This window comes from Mustela nigripes, chromosome 18 (assembly GCF_022355385.1).
Source record: "Mustela nigripes isolate SB6536 chromosome 18, MUSNIG.SB6536, whole genome shotgun sequence".
Taxonomy (NCBI): domain Eukaryota; kingdom Metazoa; phylum Chordata; class Mammalia; order Carnivora; family Mustelidae; genus Mustela; species Mustela nigripes.
Genome location: NC_081574.1, coordinates 34506665 through 34525589, shown reverse-complemented (window position 1 = coordinate 34525589; position 18925 = coordinate 34506665). Strand labels below are relative to the sequence as shown.

General features: G+C 36.0%; 1 protein-coding gene across 1 annotated transcript in view; it reads right to left on the bottom strand.

Annotated features, from left to right (window-relative positions):
- Positions 1 to 18925, bottom strand: part of ADAM9 (ADAM metallopeptidase domain 9) — a 148159-nt gene that overhangs the window by 107751 nt on the left and 21483 nt on the right. Inside the window, exons 4-9 of the mRNA XM_059384151.1 lie at positions 15307 to 15385; positions 7977 to 8053; positions 6767 to 6962; positions 5535 to 5600; positions 3376 to 3447; positions 2035 to 2204 (exon numbers count right to left, since the gene is read on the bottom strand). Coding sequence (XP_059240134.1) covers positions 2035 to 2204; positions 3376 to 3447; positions 5535 to 5600; positions 6767 to 6962; positions 7977 to 8053; positions 15307 to 15385 — 660 coding nt within the window. The remainder of the gene's footprint in view (positions 1 to 2034; positions 2205 to 3375; positions 3448 to 5534; positions 5601 to 6766; positions 6963 to 7976; positions 8054 to 15306; positions 15386 to 18925) is intronic.

Here is an 18925-nt window from a genome sequence, read left to right as displayed (position 1 = left end):
TCTTCTTTGCTCTCACCTTTATTGGTCCTGCAGAAGAATCATAGATCTTTATCACACTTTCTCAAGCACGTGATGCGTGACAAGGGGTCTTGCTGGAACTAGGAGGATTGGTTTATGGGAAAGATACGATATGCTAATCTGCTTGTTCTAAGAGTTCTGCTAAACAGAGCCTCGGGGACAATGCATACATCTCTAGGATCACAGGGCGGCTGTTTGGGCTAAGAAAGCTTGGGGGAACTCCCCACATGGCATTCCTACGGCAGAGTGGTCACGCAGGCCTCCTGGTCATGCATGCCTCAGCAGCCCAAAGACCTGGGCCCTCCTCCGAAATCTTCCCTGCCCCCAGCGGTCTCCGTGTTACATTTCATCAAGCCAGGTAATGTGGATGATTTCATGCTCTACATTAATAACTCAAACACAAAGGAAATTTTTCCTCAGAAAAAAATTGTGAGTTTTAGGTACCATCAACACTGAGGGAGGCAAAAATATATAAATTAGAACACTTTTCTGCAAAAAGCTTGCCTATCAATTCAGAAGACTTTCTCAGGGGGCAGGAGATGGGGAAGGGGGTTGGATAAAGAGTAACAATAACTTAACAGCTTTGGCAGACAAAGGAGGCTGCAGCAGGCTAAGGCCTTCAAAACTTCATCCCTCAAACCAGAAAACTTTTAAGCATGAAATATTTTAAATAGTTTTAAATGAGGATTTTGCTGTAAGTTTTGGACTGTATTGGTATAAGTGATTTATGTAAGTTTAGGCTTTATTATGGTACCATAAAATGGTATGTAAAAGAAAAAAAATTTTTAAACATCTATCAGTAAGAGCCCAAAGAGAGTAAAAGAATTATTATATCCATAAAATGAGAACTTGATTAAATAAAAAACTCAACAGAAAGCTTAAAAGAGAAATTTAAGGTAATATCCCAGAAGGCAGAACAAAAAACACAAAAAGAAAGGAGATGGAAGATAATAAAATTAGAGGACAAACACAAGAAACTCAAAGGCCAACCAAATAAAAGTCATTCCCAGAAGGAATGACAAACAAAAATAAAGAAAATCAAATCATCTACAAAATAATTAGAAAAAAATTCCTAAAACTACAGGACATCAGTTTCAAGACTGAGGTTCCCACTAAGAACACAACACAATAAATGATAAAAGACCTACACTGAAGCATTATCATCAGGACAATTCAGAAACCTGGGAACCAAGAGAAGATCCTACAAGTTCCCAGAGAAGGAAGAAAACAAACAAACCCACAAAGGACCAGGAATCAGAAATGGTTAAGGCTTCTCAGCAAAAATACTGGAAGTCAAAAGAACAGAGCCATACCTTCAAAATTCTGAAGGAAAAAGACTTCACGCCTCAAATTTAACACAAAGCCAAATAACCAAAAAAGTTACAAAACAAAGCCCTGAAAAACTGAGTTATTTAGGCCCTAGGATAAGCAGAAGGTTATACAGGTGTAATTTTTAAATTCTATTCTGAGACTATAAAGCACAATTTCTGACTTGCAAGAGGTCAAAATTTTTTCTTTCCATATATTCTTTCACAAGACGAAGGTAGAAAACATTCCATAACAAGGCTGAGGGAGTGAAATCCAGGAAAGAGGAAGGACATGGAATAAAGGTGACAGGGGGGGCGCCTGGGTGGCTCAGTGGGTTAAGCCGCTGCCTTCGGCTCAGGTCATGATCTCAGGGTCCTGGGATCGAGTCCCACATCGGGCTCCCTGCTCAACAGGGGCCCTGCTTCCCTTCCTCTCTCTCTGCCTGCTTCTCTGCCTACTTGTGATCTCTGTCTGTCAAATAAATAAATAAAATCTTAAAAAAAAAAAAAAAAAAGGTGACAGGGGATCCAACACAGAAGAGAAGACTCATTATTATACTGTGACTTGTCACGGGGAATATCACACAAAGCCCTCCTTATTCAGACGAATGCTCAAAAACCTTAAGAAAACATGATTCTAAAAAAAAAAAAAAAAAAGCAGAAGTTATCGACCGTTACATTAACAGCGCTTTTTTTTTAAATCTCTTACAGAACGAGCTGTGCACTGTCATGTCTCCGACGTGTTATGAGAAACTTTTCCCGCCACTGTACAAAGTTCCCCAACACATCACCAGCACCTCCAATTATGTTGATCAGGTTTCCATTTGTCCAAATCTCTAATCCAACTAGTACAATTCGAATATTCAACATAATATACATCTAGGAAAAAAACAGAAATAAAAGTATATAAAATATATTAAAGAATCTTAAGAGTATCTTTTAACTTATAATGAACATAACTGCTTACAATAAAAGCAGGACTCCTCCCCTCCAAAAAATATACTTCATGCAATATAATGAGACTCTAACCTTTTAAGGGTCTCAGTGTCCTCATCCGCAAAATGAAAGTAACAGAAGTTCAAAATGGTTTTTACCTTCCATTCCAAAATCTGACAAACTGAAAATTTATTGCTCTAAACTAATGCATATCTATGTATGGTCCATATGTATCTCACTTAATATAAATATTCATACATTTCACTACAGGAATATCAGCGAGTTTGATTACAAAGAGCCACCAGAGATCCTGTTAGAGGTGTTATGCAATACATAGCAAACCAAATTATCTTTCTAAACTTTTACCTAAAATCCTAATTATACATACCCCAAAGGTTTCAGATAGTGCACTATGGAATGCATTTTTATTTCATAGAGATACTGGGAGGAATAAATGAAAATAAATGTAAGGCACTTGGCTCATTTTCTAGCATATTATAAATGCTCAATAGAACACTACTGTCTTCATCATTATTATTATTATGCTAAATATTCACATCAAGGAAATACCTTATAGAGGAAATTATATTATAAGAACATGCATCTAATTCTTCAATATCTCCCACTGGATAACTGAACTACAAACCCTCCAACCAAACTTCTCTCTCTCTTCCTCCCTCCCTCTTGGGCATGCTCACGCTCGCGGTCTCTCTCTCTCTCTCTCTCTCTCTCTCTCTCTCTCACACACACACACACACACACACACACACACACAGAGTCCTATCATGGTTTCAGAGTAGGAGGCAGCATTCATCAAAGTAAGATTGAGTAAAAATTCAAAGGTCTTTTCATAAATGCCAAAGTTCCTTATCCTTTCTACACTGAGGATAAAATAGATGCTATTATGAAATCTCTTACGTGTCTCAAAGTCTTTCTACAATTATACATTCCCTTCAAACATAAAAAATGTTACAAAACAAACTAGAAAACAGACCCCTGAAAGAATGAGCCCCTAGGATAATCAGAACTCAAAATGAAACAATTTTTAGATTCCGTTCTGAGACTATAAAAAGACAGGCTAGAATAATCCCAGTTAATAGAAAACACAACTCACACTATCCAAGTAGTTTGCTAAACGGATCATCTCCTCTCTCACTGCAGTCTGATTTCTTCCCATCATGTCATACTGAAAAGCAAGAAAGGGAAATCATTTCACCAAAGTCATTTACGAAAAAAATTTCTAAAATCTGTTATAATGAAGGTAAGAATCCCAAATATTTCCTCTGCACTAAAAATGGAGGCATTTAGACATGCACCTGCCTTTCAAATTAAGAAATCTACAGGATACATTTCAGTGGAATAAATAGGAGTAAGAAAAACAGGTTCAAGTATGAAATGAATGTTAAGCAAAACATATTGAAGTCTTTATTTGCTCCAAATTAGCATAATTTTTAAATGAATTCTCTTTAATGCTCTTTTTATTCATTTTAATGCAAAAATGTTTTCAAACAGTTTATAAAGGTAGTGTTTAAAACCATCAAAATGCACAGATAAAGGGATAAAAACAATCTAACAGATTTCCTGACCCTTTCATCCCTTAGGCTAAAGACATTACCAATAAACAATTTCTAAACTCGGGGCTAAATTAATAATGAGAGATTAACCAATGTTCACCAACAGACATTATATGAACAGACATTATATAGACAAAATAGATATTTGCAAGTTTAACCATATTAAGACAAACAGTTGATATGACTGATTATTTTCTTCAAGACCCAGCTAAATCCAAATGTCTATTTTAACATTATTCTAATACAATCAACAAATAACTAATGAAAAGAAAATTTTAAAAAGAATGTATGGTTTTGCTCTAAGATAAGAGCATTAATATATCAGATCTTATTTAATATATCAGAACATATCAGATCTTTTATCAGGCAGGCATTTTATCATGATTTTCCTAAACAAACAAAAAAATTAATTTATCTGATAAGGTTTGATTAAAATGGAATCATTCTTATTTTGAACCATTTTCCACCAGTATGTAACATCTATCTGGAGAGAGTAATAAATAAAAACATTACAAATCTCTATTTTTGACTTGTCCAAACGTTCTCCAGAAACTTTTTATCCATTATCAGGTGTGCAGTTCATGCTTGCTCACACTCCCTGTGCTTTTTCCTTCTATCACTTGAGGGTAATGAACCCACAATGAACAAATCTGAATACGTTCTATCTGTTAATAAACACAGTTTGTTTATTTCCAACCTATGCAAAATAAGGGATTTTTTTAACCATAAAAATAGTCTAAACTCTATAGCTTACAAGAAAGGATCTGCCAATATTGATAAGTTTCTACAACTTTTTCACACAAACAACAAAGCTAAAGTAAAAGTCAGACAAAACATTTCAAATAATTTATTAAATTATATAACAGCTGTATCTAAAACTGATAACCCTGTAAATGCTGAAATAGACCCATTACTTTTCTTAGCTAAGTTAAGCACAATTCTTAAATATGAATAAGGAAATCCCTGGTGTTATCCTGGACACAGAAACTAAGAGTAAAGACTAAAATCAGCTATTCTCCTGTATTCCCTTCTGCAGCACGCTACAACCTGGAAGTTTCCGTCTCTTAAAGTGACGTATATGCAAGTTGGTTGAAATTCTAAAGAGCAAAGTAATTTCATTAGGCAACAAAGCAGTATCTGATTGCTGGTTTTTCATCACAGTCCTCTAAAGCCATCTGAAAAGGTGACCCTAACTGAAGGGCAATACAGTTTTGCTTAAGAAATTCTGCATGAGGAGATCACCCGAAACACCTGGGTTAGGTGGGGGGAGAAGATGACCAGTAAAAATAGTTGGAGGTACTCTCATTCACTACCTTCAGTTTCTGGTGTGGTTACAAACATCAAGCATTTTTTTTTTTTTAAAGATTTTATTTATTTATCAGAGAGAGAGAGGGAGAGAGCGAGCACAGGCAGACAGAATGGCAGGCAGAGGCAGAGGGAGAAGCAGGCTCCCCGCTGAGCAAGGAGCCCGATGTGGGACTCGATCCCAGGACGCTGGGATCATGACCTGAGCCGAAGGCAGCTGCTTAACCAACTGAGCCACCCAGGCATCCCAGCATTTTTAAAGGAAAAAACCCATTTGAGATTTAAAAATACATTTAAGAAAAATCAGTATAAATATATTTTATGGTTCCTTTATGGGATGCTCACTTCTCATCTGCTTTTCATGAAAAAGAAGAAAAACTGTCACCAATCCTACCCTTTCCTTGTCTACGACAATGAACAGCTCCACGTATCGGGTCTGTGGCAGGACAGCTCTTCTTCTCTGTCAAAAAAAAAAAAAAAATTAGGCCAAAAACAAAAAAATTATAAGACTACATGTTAAAAAAAAAGAAAGAAAACTACATATTTTTCATAGGTAGTGACCTTATCCTCATCTCTAATCTCTTATTTCAGGCCAGCTAAGAACGTGATAAAGTTAGTTTAGTTTACACACATCAATAAAGCCAAAAACATATTTTTTTCTAAAATAGTGACATCTCCTCTCTATACTAGCCTGAGAAAAATTCTAGTTAACAACAATATGAAGTATTCAAATTTCCAAAGCAGAGTTACTGATTTTCTAATATCAAAACTACATGTACTCACACACTCTAAAGGGAAGCCCCATTGCTATGTTGAGTGAAAAAATGAACATAAGAATTATACTATTACAAGAATACAATAACCCAGAGCAGAAGTGAGGACAAGGCTGCCACTTCAAAACAGGACTAGTTCTGTGATTTTCAGAAATTCATATATAAAGTACAGAATTTGACAAAAATTTAAAGGTTCTCCAATGACTGAAGTTAAAAAGAACAGTCCAACAGTACAAAAGAGTGGAGGTAAGAAAGGCAATGAAAATAATGCCATAAACTCATATGAAAATGTATCAGAAGAGGTGCAAGCCTCTTCCAACACAGCAGCATCATCTCACATGCAGAAAGACACAGTGCCCACAACTGAAGTTGAGCTGTTCCTAGGAACATTTCAGCCTTTAAGAGCCCCACATCAAGAGTAGGCAGGGAATCTTAATGGTGACTCAAAAGAGGGATGCAAGTGTTCCTGGAAGACATCTTAAATGAAGTACTAAGTCTCAATTCGTCTCTCTTTCTCCGATCCAGGGCTCAGAAATCACTATTCTTGTTGTTGTGAAAGATATATAAATAAAAAATTGTACTGCTCTCTGGAAGACAATATAATGGACTATCACGCAGCAGTGATAAAAAGAAGTAAGTTCTGTTTAATATTTAAGCCCTGATTTCTAAAACACACAGGAGCTTGACTACATTCGACTTGGTAGCAGGAACTGCATCTTTTTATCCCCTAGTACCTGTCTAAATGTCTGGTCCATAGACAGAAAAACGTAACAAAGATAAGTATTGGTTTAATGCATAAAGACATGATTTTTTAACACATTAGTCTGAGCCATTAAGAAATATATTTCCTTACTCGAAGTAGCTGAGTGATGCTAGGAGGCTCTTCTTCTTCATAGTTTGTGGTTTCTGTTTCTATATCCTTGTTGGAAACCCCACATTTCAGAGGCTCTTTGTGGACATCATCCATTCGATAAAAGATGTGCTCAAAACGAGAACTGTTTTGCAGGGGTTCAATCCCGTAACTCACATTCCCTATATGCAGCAATCCTCTAAGTGTCACGTGACACGTACACAATTTTTAAGAATGAAGAAAATAATACACAGGAAAAGGAATCAGAAAACCGAAATTCAAATCCTAGTTCTTAACATGTCTAAGAAAGGGTAGCGTGTGGAGAGAAAAATAGCACGGTTTTAGAGTCACACAGATATGAATTTAAATCTCAAGACCTCTACCTACTAACATCACTCCCTAAAAAAAGTCAGTTAACCTCTCCAAGTGACTGTTGTATATACAGAAAGCAACTCAGAACAGTGGCTGAAAGTATGGACTCTGGAGCCAGAGAACCAGTGTTTGAATCCCAAATGTTTCTCCCTAGCTGTGCGGCTCTCAGCAATGACTTAACCTCTACCTTACTTTATTCTACATGGGGTTGTTCTGAAAACTAAATTATTAAGAGTGAAATACTTAAAACATGGCCTGATGCACAGTCACTGCTCTGTGTTATTACTTAAATGGAGATAATTATAGCCATCTTATACAGCTGGTTTGATAATTAAAATATTTATTAGTTCAATCAGTCACATAACCGATGAACCAGAATAGCATCATACTGCCAGGGCTTCAGTAAATGTAATTTTAATATTATTATCGTTTTATTTGATATGTGGTACAATTTCTCTGAACCTCAGTTTGCTCATCATCACCTACATACAGAGATAGTGAGCCCCCTTTCACAGCATTATGATACTTAAATGAAAGAATATAGGTGAAAATTTTATATAGTGCTACAGAAACTAAAAGTATGTTTTTTCTAAATAGCAAAATTATTTAGCAGTCTCAAATCAATGAAATTTTCTCTTTAGCTATTGAAACTCATCAACTGTAGTATTTTCTTAAATAAACACGTCAAGAATAATACCCGATACATATCTCTAAAGACCTTCCACAATACCAAAGTAAAATCTAATTTTGTTAAGTCCCTCCAAGTGACTTGATTTAGAAACTGAGACAGGTAAAAGGGTAAGAAATAAAAGGAAAAAAAATGACACAGAAAATTCCTTACCTGAGTCCGAAACAGTCGCTAAGAGCAATGGATGAATTGTAAACTCCCTCCACATAGCCCCGATAATGACAATGATTCTAAACGATAAAAACTGTATTATCTTCAAATACTGTTACATGGCTATAATTCATCATAGAAATTACACAGCTAACAAAATTATTTAAGGTCAATAAACTAACAATTCTGTTTATAACACTGGCATCTCATATCATGGCATTCTTTGGACTACTATCACCCTATAAGCATACAAATGTTTAGGCAGAATTCCAGAGGATACTAAGTACACACAGCTCTACTCCAATAGCTTTTAAGCTTAGAAGCAGAACAAGACAGCATTATGTCATGTTTAATATCTTAGATCATAGTCAATCCAGGAAGCAACAGCAGTCAATTGATACCTAACACCGAAGGGAATCTTGTGACAAGCTAATGATGCCAAGGAGGAAGAAAAGTGAGTATGTGGCAAGAAAGTAATATTGACCACATGATTTTCTTTTCTTCTTATATGTATATTAATCATATTATTATTAGTTTTACATTTAGCCATCTTAAAAAATAAAAAGAGGCTTTATCCTTAATTTTTTTTTTAATTTTTTATTTTTGATAAACTTATATTTTATCCCCAGGGTTTATCCTTAATTTTGAACAACAAATTGACCATTGGAAGTACAAGCATATTATCACTAATACCAGATTTCTTTTACTACATGATGAGATATTCTCCTCTTAAAATAGTCTCAAACCACTAAAACAAAGCCAAGGTCATGGGAAAGGGGGTTGTTGGGGAGACTAGCCCTACCACACATTAAGACATATCACAAGGCCTTAAAAAATTAAAATAATATGGTAACAGTAGTGAATTAGAGAACCACCAGTGGAACAAAATCTGGGGGACCTGAAATAGCCTAAAGTACATATGGAACTGGGGCAAGGATTTTTATAATAAATGGTGCTCAGACCACTTGTCAGACATTTGGAAAAAGTTAAAATTAGATCCATACCTCACTCACCACACATAAGAATAAAATTTAAATGAATCAAGAATCGAAACATAAAAAATAAAAACTATACAAGAACTAAAAGAAAATATGGGTGACCTTCTCTTTAACCTGGGTGTAGAGAAAGGCTAACTATCACTCAAAATACATCTGCAATAGAAGGGGAAAAAAATGATAATTTTTACTACATAAGAAGTTTTTAAAACTTCTATGTGAAAAAAAAAAACATCAAAAAACAAAATCAGGGAGGTTGGGAGAGCCTAGTGGTGGGTATTATGGAGGGCACGTATTGCATGGAGCACTGGGTGTGGTGCATAAACAATGAATTCTGGAACACTGAAAAGAAATTTTAAAAAATATATAAGAATTTTAAAAAATTAAACACAATACACAGATTGGGGAAAAAAACATCTGTAAGTTATATCACAGATACAAGACTAATATCCCTAACTATAAAGAACTCTTGAACATCCAAGGGGAAATATTAAAAACTCAAGAGGAGAGGAAGAAGTAAAACTGTCACTATTTGCAGATGACCTGATTTTATATATGGAAAACCCTAAAGACTCCACCAAAAAACTGTTAGAACTAATAGATGAATTCAGTAAAGTTGCAGGAAACAAAATCAATATATAGAAATCTGTTGTGTTATATACACAGATAATGAAGCAGCAAAAGGAAAAATTAAGAAAACAATCCCATTTACAATCGCATCAAAAAGAGTAAAATACCTAGATATAAATTTAACCAAGGCAGAAAGATCTATACACAGAAATTGGTAAGACATTAATGAAAGAAATTGAAGAAGATACAAATAAGCAGAAAGATAATCAATGTTCATAGATTAGAAGAACAAATGTTAAAATGTCTAGACTAACCAAAACAATCTACAGATTCAAGCAATTCCTATCAAAATTCCGAAGGCATTTTTTACAGAAATGGAACAAAAACCTAAAATTTGTCTGGAACCACAAAAAATATCACATGGAATAAAGATACTTCTTTCTCTTCTTGAGAAAGAAAAAAAAGAAAGCTAGAGGCATAATGCTCCCTGATTTCAAACTATATTACAAAGCTATGGCAATCAGAACAGTATGGTGTTCGCATGAAAACAGACACACAGATCAACGGAACAGAACAGAAAGCCCAGAAGTAAACCCACACCTATATCGTCAATTAATTTCTGACAAAGGAGCCAAGAATCTACCAGTTTCTTCAATAAAGTGTATTGAAAAAAATGGACAGGAAAGAATGAAACTAGACCACTTTCTTACACCATACATAAAAATTAACACAAAATTAGATTAAAGACAGCATAGCAACTATAGTTAATGATGCGCTACTGCATATATGAAAGTTGCTAAAAGATTAATCTTAAAAGTTCTTATCAGAGACACCTGGGTGACTCAGTCGGTTAAGCCACTGCCTTTAGCTCAGGTCACGATCCCAGGGTCCTGGGATTGAGCCCCACACTGGGCTTCCCTGCTCAGTGGGGAACCTGCTTCTCTCTCTCTGCCTCTGCCTGCCACTGTGCCTGCTTGTGCGCGCTCTCTCTCTCTCACTCTCTAATAAATAAAATCTTTTTAAAAAAATAAAAAATAAAAAAGTTCTTATCACACACACAAAAAAAAACACTTTGTAACTATGTATGATAACAGATAATAAGATTTACAGTGGCAATCATTTCACAACATATACAAATATCAAATCATTATGATGTATACCTGAAACTAATGCAGTATAACATATATCAATTATACCTCAATTTAAAAAAAACGTTTCTTAGAGGAACAGCAACAAAAAAAAAGTGGAAAAACAGGGCAAAAGACATGATTAGGCAATTCAAAAAAGAACATAAAAACACCTCACATATATGAAGATTTTCAATCTCACTCATAAAAAAGGTAAGAATCCATGAGTCTACGCTGACACAAATAATTAAGAAAGGAAAACTTTTCCTTGCAGAAAGCACTAACGCACAGAGAATCACTAATGAAATTAGGAAGTCACCATTTTAACCACCATCATAATAACCATTAATTCAGACAAATACTAAATACTAACAGTAGTGGGTAAAAATTTAAGAAGTAACAGGATATTTATATTAGCCTCAAAATGTCTAACCATAATATTCATTAAGAAGGAAAAAAAATTAACTGTACAGAAGGAGAAACCTGGCAGAAAATTCCTTAACTAAATGATCAAAGTTAACATGATCAGAAACAACACTAACCACAGTTCATGCTTCTTGACAGGATACACTGAGGACCACTCGGTATCACTCTGGTGGTATTCCTGCCAAAAGCACATAACCTGAATCTGATCATGAGCAAACATCAATCTCGAATTGCAGGACATTCTACAAAAGTTTGCCCATGCTTCTCAAAAATGCCAGTGCCATGAAATACAAGGAAAGAGAAAGGATTTCCAAATTAAAGACGACTACAGAGACATGACCACTGAATGCAACACATGAACTTGGATTTTCTCTTGCTATGCATAAAGTACATTACTAGGATGGTGCACCCACAAAATATGTATCAATAAGACCTGTAAATTAGACAATAGTATTGCTTCAATGTTAACTTCCTAATTTTGAAAATTATACTTGATTACATAAGAGAATTCCTTGTTTTATTTGACAAAGGAATACCATGTCTGCAACGTACTCTAAAAGGTTCAGAAAAAAAAAGTAGAATAAAGCAAATGAAGTAAAACGTAGGTGAAGATGCATGAATATTTTGTATTATTCATGCAACATTTCCTCTAAGTCTAAAGTGGTGAAAATTTAAATAAGAAAATAAAAAAACAAATCTATGCTAAAAATACAGGCTCGGGGCGCCTGGGTGGCTCAGTGGGTTAAGGCCTCTGCTTTCGGCTCAGGTCATGATCTCAGGATCCTGGGATCAAGCCCCATGTCCGGCTCTCTGCTCAGCAGGGAGCCTGCTTCCTCCTCTCTCTGCCTGCCTCTCTGCCTACTTGTGATCTCTGTCTGTCAAATAAATAAATAAAATCTTTAAAAAAAAAATACAGGCTCAATTTCAATATTTTACAACTTTTTCTAGTGTGGGGCAGTTCACAACCACTCATGTTTTTCTTTCCCAGTCCTTTGTGTTAAAGTCTAGTTTTGATATTGCCTTATTCTCACTAGAGGAAAATAAAGACCTTCTACTATTACCAATGAGGTAGCACTGATGATGTAATAATACTTCTAACTCATGGCACTCCAATATTAAATGTTTCTAGTTTAAGTTATAGTAGAAGCTCTCTTATTGGACAGGACTGAAATCCAGCACTTGGTCACTCGATCTATCAACTCGATGGTATTTTTTAAATGACTTGGGTTTATTTAATCTTTCCAAAGTCTTCAATGCACTTTCAAAAATCAAGGAATCGGGGGCACCTGGATGGCTCAGTGGGTTAAGCCTCTGCCTTCCGCTCAGGTCACGATCCCAGGGTCCTGGGATTGAGCACGCATTGGGCTCTCTGCTCAGCGGAGAGCCTGCTTCCCCTCCCCTCTCTCTGCCTGCCTCTCTGCCTACTTGTGATCTCTGTCTGTCAAATAAATATATATAATCCTAAAAATTAATTAATTAATGAAACTAAAAATAAATAAATAAAAATAAACAACGAATCATATTTCATAAGTTTATAAAACATCTAAACTTTGTGATAACAGTAAAGGTGCAAATGCCACAATTTTAGAAACATGCAAACTACAAGCAAAAAACTCAAGTAGGGAGGGAAACATACAGAACTCTGATAGAAAAATGCCCAGTGGGCGCCTGGGTGGCTCAGTGGGTTAAGCCGCTGCCTTCAGCTCAGGTCATGATCTCAGGGTCCTGGGATCGAGTCCCGCATCGGGCTCTCTGCTCAGCGGGGAGCCTCCTTCCTCCTCTCTCTCTCTCTGCCTGCCTCTCTGCCTACTTGTGATCTCTCTCTGTCAAATAAATAAAATTAAAAAAAAAAAAAAAATGCCCAGCCACAGCCCAGCAAGCCTGGCCGGTCAATATATTTTTCAGATCAAAGAGTATTAATTAGAAAATTAGTTAAGACACTGGTTGATGCATTTGCAAGGTACCCCAAAGTTTTAACACATAGTAATTTGGAGTTTTATTTGACACAACAACTTGTATAATGTGATTATTAGAGCTTAGGTTTTTTGTGAAAAGACCTTTGTGAAAGACACTGATGATAAAAGACACCTAATGGCTTTATGAATTACTTTCATCTTAAATAGATCATAAGGGAAAGCATTTAAATTTTCAGTGTAATTTAACTGTATTTTATAAACAAAAGTAATGTCACTATGATATCTGGCAATATAGCCATATGTCAAAAAGTCCCAGTACCAAAGTTATAATTGGTATCTCAAGTCTATAGACATGTTTTTATCTATCTGAACAATATTTAATAACCAAGAAGTAAGTAAAAGACTTCATCTGTCTTAGTTTATATTTTTCAATCACCCATAATCCCATAATACTACTTGGAAGATAACAGCTGCATAAATTTCTATGACTGAAACCTATTTTTAACAGTTTTAAGTATGTATTTTTTTAATAACAACAAATAATAATATGCATTGAGTTAAAAATGGTCAGGCTATCTGTTCCAAGTATCTTACAAGTATTAACTCATTTAATGAAGATACAAAGTACAGCATAAGGAACAGAATTAATAACATGTAACAATGTTACATATGTAACATACAGTGTTACATATGGTGACAGATGGGAGCTAGATTTGTCCCATCACAATGTATATAACCATTGAATCACTACGTTGTGCACCTAAAACAAATATAATATTGTATGTCAACTACGCTTCAATTTTTAAAAAAAGGTATTAATTCGAGGCGCCTGGGTGGCTCAGTGGGTTGATCCTCTGCCTCTGGCTTGGGTCGTGGTCTTGGGGTCCTGGGATCATGCCCCGAGTCAGGCTCTCTGCTCAGCGGGGAACCTGCTACTCTCTCTCTCTCTCTGCCTGCTTCTCTGCCTACTTGTGATCTCTATCTGCCAAATAAATAAAATCTTTAAAAAAAAAAAAAAAAAAGGTATTAACTCACTTAAGCCTTCAAGTAACTCCTTGAAGTTGTAATTATTATTCCCACTTTAAAGTGCAGATAGTAAGGTACAGATAAGTTAAAGTAACATGACCAGCAAATAAATGGCAGACCCATGATTAAGTCCAAACAGAGTATATCTCCAAAACCTCCACCAAGAAATTTCTCCCAAGGGACAAAAAAAAAAGTCTTTACAATCACCGCTTTTGTCAAGTGGCTTAAATTATGTGGCCTTTGGCTTCACGTCATAGTAATCTCTGGATAAATAATTGAATTGGGTAGATGAACAAATGCATGCGTTGGTTATTTGTGATCTGGTTTACGCTATCATATAAGTTGAAGCTGCTCTACTAGTTTGCTGTTAAACAATGGAAAATAAGATACTAAAAAGAATCCGAAAATGAGCCAGAAAAGAGTTAAGTCTGTCAGCGTATCCTTATTTCTTTAAGCACTAGTAATTAATCTAAACTAGAGGTTTGCCTTCTATTTATTGGAAGAGTACTGCAGAAGTGCATAACTAACATGAATAATTCAACCTAGCCAAACATTACAAAGCTCAGGAAAAAAACAACACGTTTAATCAGAACAAAGACTTCTCCTGGGCATTAATCCAGAAGAAAAAAATATAGAATGCCTAACTGCCAAAAGGGACTATAGAACACTCTTCCCAAATGACACTAGAAATGTTTATGCTCTAATTTAATAACACATAAAGCCGAATTCGGCAGCTGCCAATCATTTCAAGTATTCCCGGCCAGCTCTGTCCTCAGGAATACTCTGTTCTCTGATGCAATGTAGGCCACATTTCTTGAGAAAAGAACTGTTTTTAGTAAAATCTTAGGACATACAAATGTTTGTTCTTTATTAAGAACTAATGGCAAGTTAAATGATTTAATAAGGAAGATGTGCTTTCAGAAACACTAACTTTCAGCAAATAAAAATTTTTAAATATACATTACAATATAGCAAACATTCCCCCTTCATAAGCAATAAGGATTACCATTAAATAAGAGATTCTTTCCCCGAACTTTAAAAAAAACAAAAACAAAAAACCTGACTACCAAGTACCTGGAGAACTATAAACTATAGTCTACTCTGTGTAAAGGCATCTCCCCACCCACCCCCTTCCCGGAACAACTCCATGTATTATAATGTCAAGAATGGCCCTTGGTGACTGCAATATACAGTCTTGCATATGTGAACAAAACTCATTTTTAAATTATAATTATGTTAAATTTGCTATAAGATCAAGAGGAAAATATATTACCTGTACATCAGGATGGTCAGAGATCAGAGCCCCTTCCTTATTGTAGGTATAAACTACAAAATCTTGGGGCAAAAGATCACTGGAAGAGGAATAAGACACATCATTTAAAATAATTTTAATCTATATACAACTAAGAACACAACTCATACGCAGCACTCCTAGAAGAGATAAGTAGGAATAAAAACTTTTACCTGACAATTATTTTAAAGAGGGAGCTACTATAAAACAAAAAGCTCATGAATAGACTTAAATCTAAAATCGTGTGCATTGCTTCCTCATGAAGAATGCAGGGCTGCATAATTTGTTTTACTGGTCATAAAAACTCTGGTTGTAAAAAACACAAGTAATGTCTTTTAATTTTTCTGATACACCACATAGGAAAGGTACAAATAAGGTTATACAGCACATCATATTTCCAGAAGAAACAGTGTTTTTTACTCTTTCCTAAAAGTCCTCTATAAACAAGAAGCACTCACTACTTTAGCCTGGTAAGTATAGGGGCAAAATCTGTGTCAGTTCGACAAAACAATTACTGTGGATTCCTGAAGCTCCCTTGTGTGTTAAAGGAACTCAGTACTGTAAACCATACATGTAAAGACAGGGTCATCTTCATTAAAGAAAAAACTATTCGGTGACACCTGTTAAAGATGGTAAGGCAGACTTCATTCAGCTCCACTGTGACAGGGAGAGGAACCACTGCAATGGTTATCTTACAGGGAGGGAGAACCAAGGATCAACTCCAGAGAAGTTGGGCATGGGCAACTGGGAATTTATAGCCAAGAGTCAGGGTATCGGGGATCAGTGGACAGAAAATCACTAACTAGAAGTATGAGCACTGAGAGGTGGTGTAGCTAAACGAACCTAACCGATTCTCCATGAAGACAGGCCAGAGTGAACGCAGACCACCTGGAAGGTCCTAAAGGATGAGGAATGTGACTACACGGCCAGAGGGATCAGAAATGGGGTAAGGGGGAGGAGTTCTTAATAAAACCAGACTTGACAGGGAAGTGCACCAATGCAAGAAGGTTCGACAGCCTGACTGAAGTTTGGTCAGGCAAAGGCTGTTTGTCAGTCTCCCTCTTGTTCAAGAAGAGACAACCTTCTTTCCTCTCAACAATAAAAATCCCTTTTTCTGTCTGGATGCCTTCTGTTCATTAAGGATCAGCTGAATCATCTACTGGAAGTTGGTATTAAAGGACAATTGCTGGATGCTGCTAGCAGTCAGACATTTAATGAGGACAGTTGCTATGAAAATAAAAGAAAAACAAAGACTAATAGTTAGAAACCCAGTTTCTAAGTCCAATGGGCAGTGGTCAGAGTTTTTAGATTTGAAGTTCTTGAAGTATGGTAGAGGATGGCATTGGCCATCTGACAAGTTCAGGGTGGCAGTCTGAATGCCTCCGGTGATGGCATCAGGCATTCTGCTGAACTTTCTGAATGGGCCATACAGCAGGAGACAGGAAGGTTGCCCATACATGTCTGCTGTGGCGAAAAAAAATTGGGGGGAAGAGGGGGGAGTTTATGTGAATTTGTCCAGCTACAACTTGCAGAGCTTCATGAAAAGGGCGGTCTTAATTCTCAAAGATTTCAAGTCAGAAGGGAGAAAAATTGGAAATGTTAATTTGGAGAGTTGTAGCCAGCTACTGGAGGAAACCAGAAGATTTCAGGATTTGGTAAAAACTGGCAAAAAGAGGGGCACCTGGGTGGCTCAGTCGGTTGGGCCTCTGACTCTTGGTTTCAGCTCAGGTTGGGAGATCAAGCCCCACACCCGGCTCCACACTCAGGGCAGAGTCTGCTTGAGATTCTCTCTTTCCCTCTGCCCCTCCCCTGCTCACACATGCTCACTCTACCTCTCTCTAAAATAAATAAACAAATAAATCTTTATTTAAAAAAAAAAAAAAACTAGCAAGATGAGCCAGCAAGGGTATACTGCAGTGAAAAACAATTTCTCTCTACAGTCACCCTCATTTCTGTCAAAGATAATCAAAGTAAGACTAATCTGTTTGCAAAGTAAACCTAGTCTAATTAAACCTGGTCTGATTATTTACATAAGCCTAGTAAAAATACTGACTGACTGCATTGGCCCTTGTTTGAGTTTGATTTACTGCAACACTTCAAAAGGAATCTTAGATTGGACTTTTAAAAGCCTCTAAGGGCTGGGAAGCCACATGAAGAACTCACCACTAGATTTTTTTCTTTTTTTTTTTCTTTTTTTTTTTTTGCCGGTGGTACTTATACACACAGGAGAATTCCTCTCTTCTCAGGGTTCTCAAAATACCTTGAGGTTCCTGGACCTGCCAGAAATGACCTTCCTTACTCACATTTAAGGCAGGAAACCCCGTAAGCCAGATAGACGCTGGTTTTTCCAAGGGGTGTGGTTTATTAACATTGGCTCCCTAAAGTCAGCCTTAGTTCCTTAAAGCTGTCTAGTCGTATCTGATCTGAAGCATATCATTCTCAAATATGACATTACAAAAACCTTGGTGATATAACTAAGGTTTCCAAATGTATTCTGGTACAAGGAGAACAGATTCTCAATAACTTATATAAATAACTATACTGCCATGAAAATAAGAATATTCTCTAAGAGCTTTCAATTTCTAGAGAGCTCAGGTAGGAAGGAAAGATCAGTGCTTCAGTTCTGTTTACAAAGGTATAAATTACAAATTGCTGTAAGTTACACTTAGCTTAAGAAAAGAGAAAAGGTCTTCCTTAAATTTGGAAAGAAAAAAAAATTAAAGAACCAGCAATGTTTCAAACAAAAAGTTACAAAAAAAAAAAATTATAATCATCTTCATCAGTTCATTTAGGCCCATATAAGTAAGTCTTGCTGTACTTAATCCTGGGTTAGTAGTTTTTATGAATCCATCTGTTTCTTCATTAATTCAGGAAATTCTTTTTTTTTTTTAAATATTATGTCAGTCACCATACAGTACATCATTAGTTTTTGATGTAGTGTTCCAAGATTCATTGCTTGCATATAAACTCTGGAAATTCTTACACAGTTATAAACACTTCTAGAGAAGAATCACAGTAATATTGTTACTTTCTGTGAGTGACAAAATTGTTCAGGTTAAAGACCTGATGAGAGTTCACCACAATGCTATTGACAAGGACATTTTGTTACTTCTGTGCCACCCAAATTAAGTTAATAACTCAACAATAAAGGTACTGGCAAATTTCTGTGAACATCATACAATTTCTATACGCAAATACAACACATACCTGTACTGTATGTACAATCGTCACTTATCTGACAATGCTTCCCAAGTAATTTAATATATTAAATAAGCCTAATTGAACATGAACCTTTTTTTAAATTTTTTTATTTTTTATTAACATGTAATGTATTATTAGCCCCGGGGGTACAAGTCTGTGAATCATCAGGCTTACACACTTCACAGCACATCACAGCACTCACCACAGCACATACCCTCCCCAAAGTCCATCACCCAGCCACCTTCTCCCTGCACCCCTCCCCCTGGCAACCCTCAGTTTGTTTTGTGAGATTAAGAGTCTCTTTAGTTTCAAACGTGTCTCTTTTTATAAGGAGAGAGACAAAAACAATGAGATTTTCCAGGGGTCATCTAGGAAATCTCAAAGTTAATCTGAGGTCAAA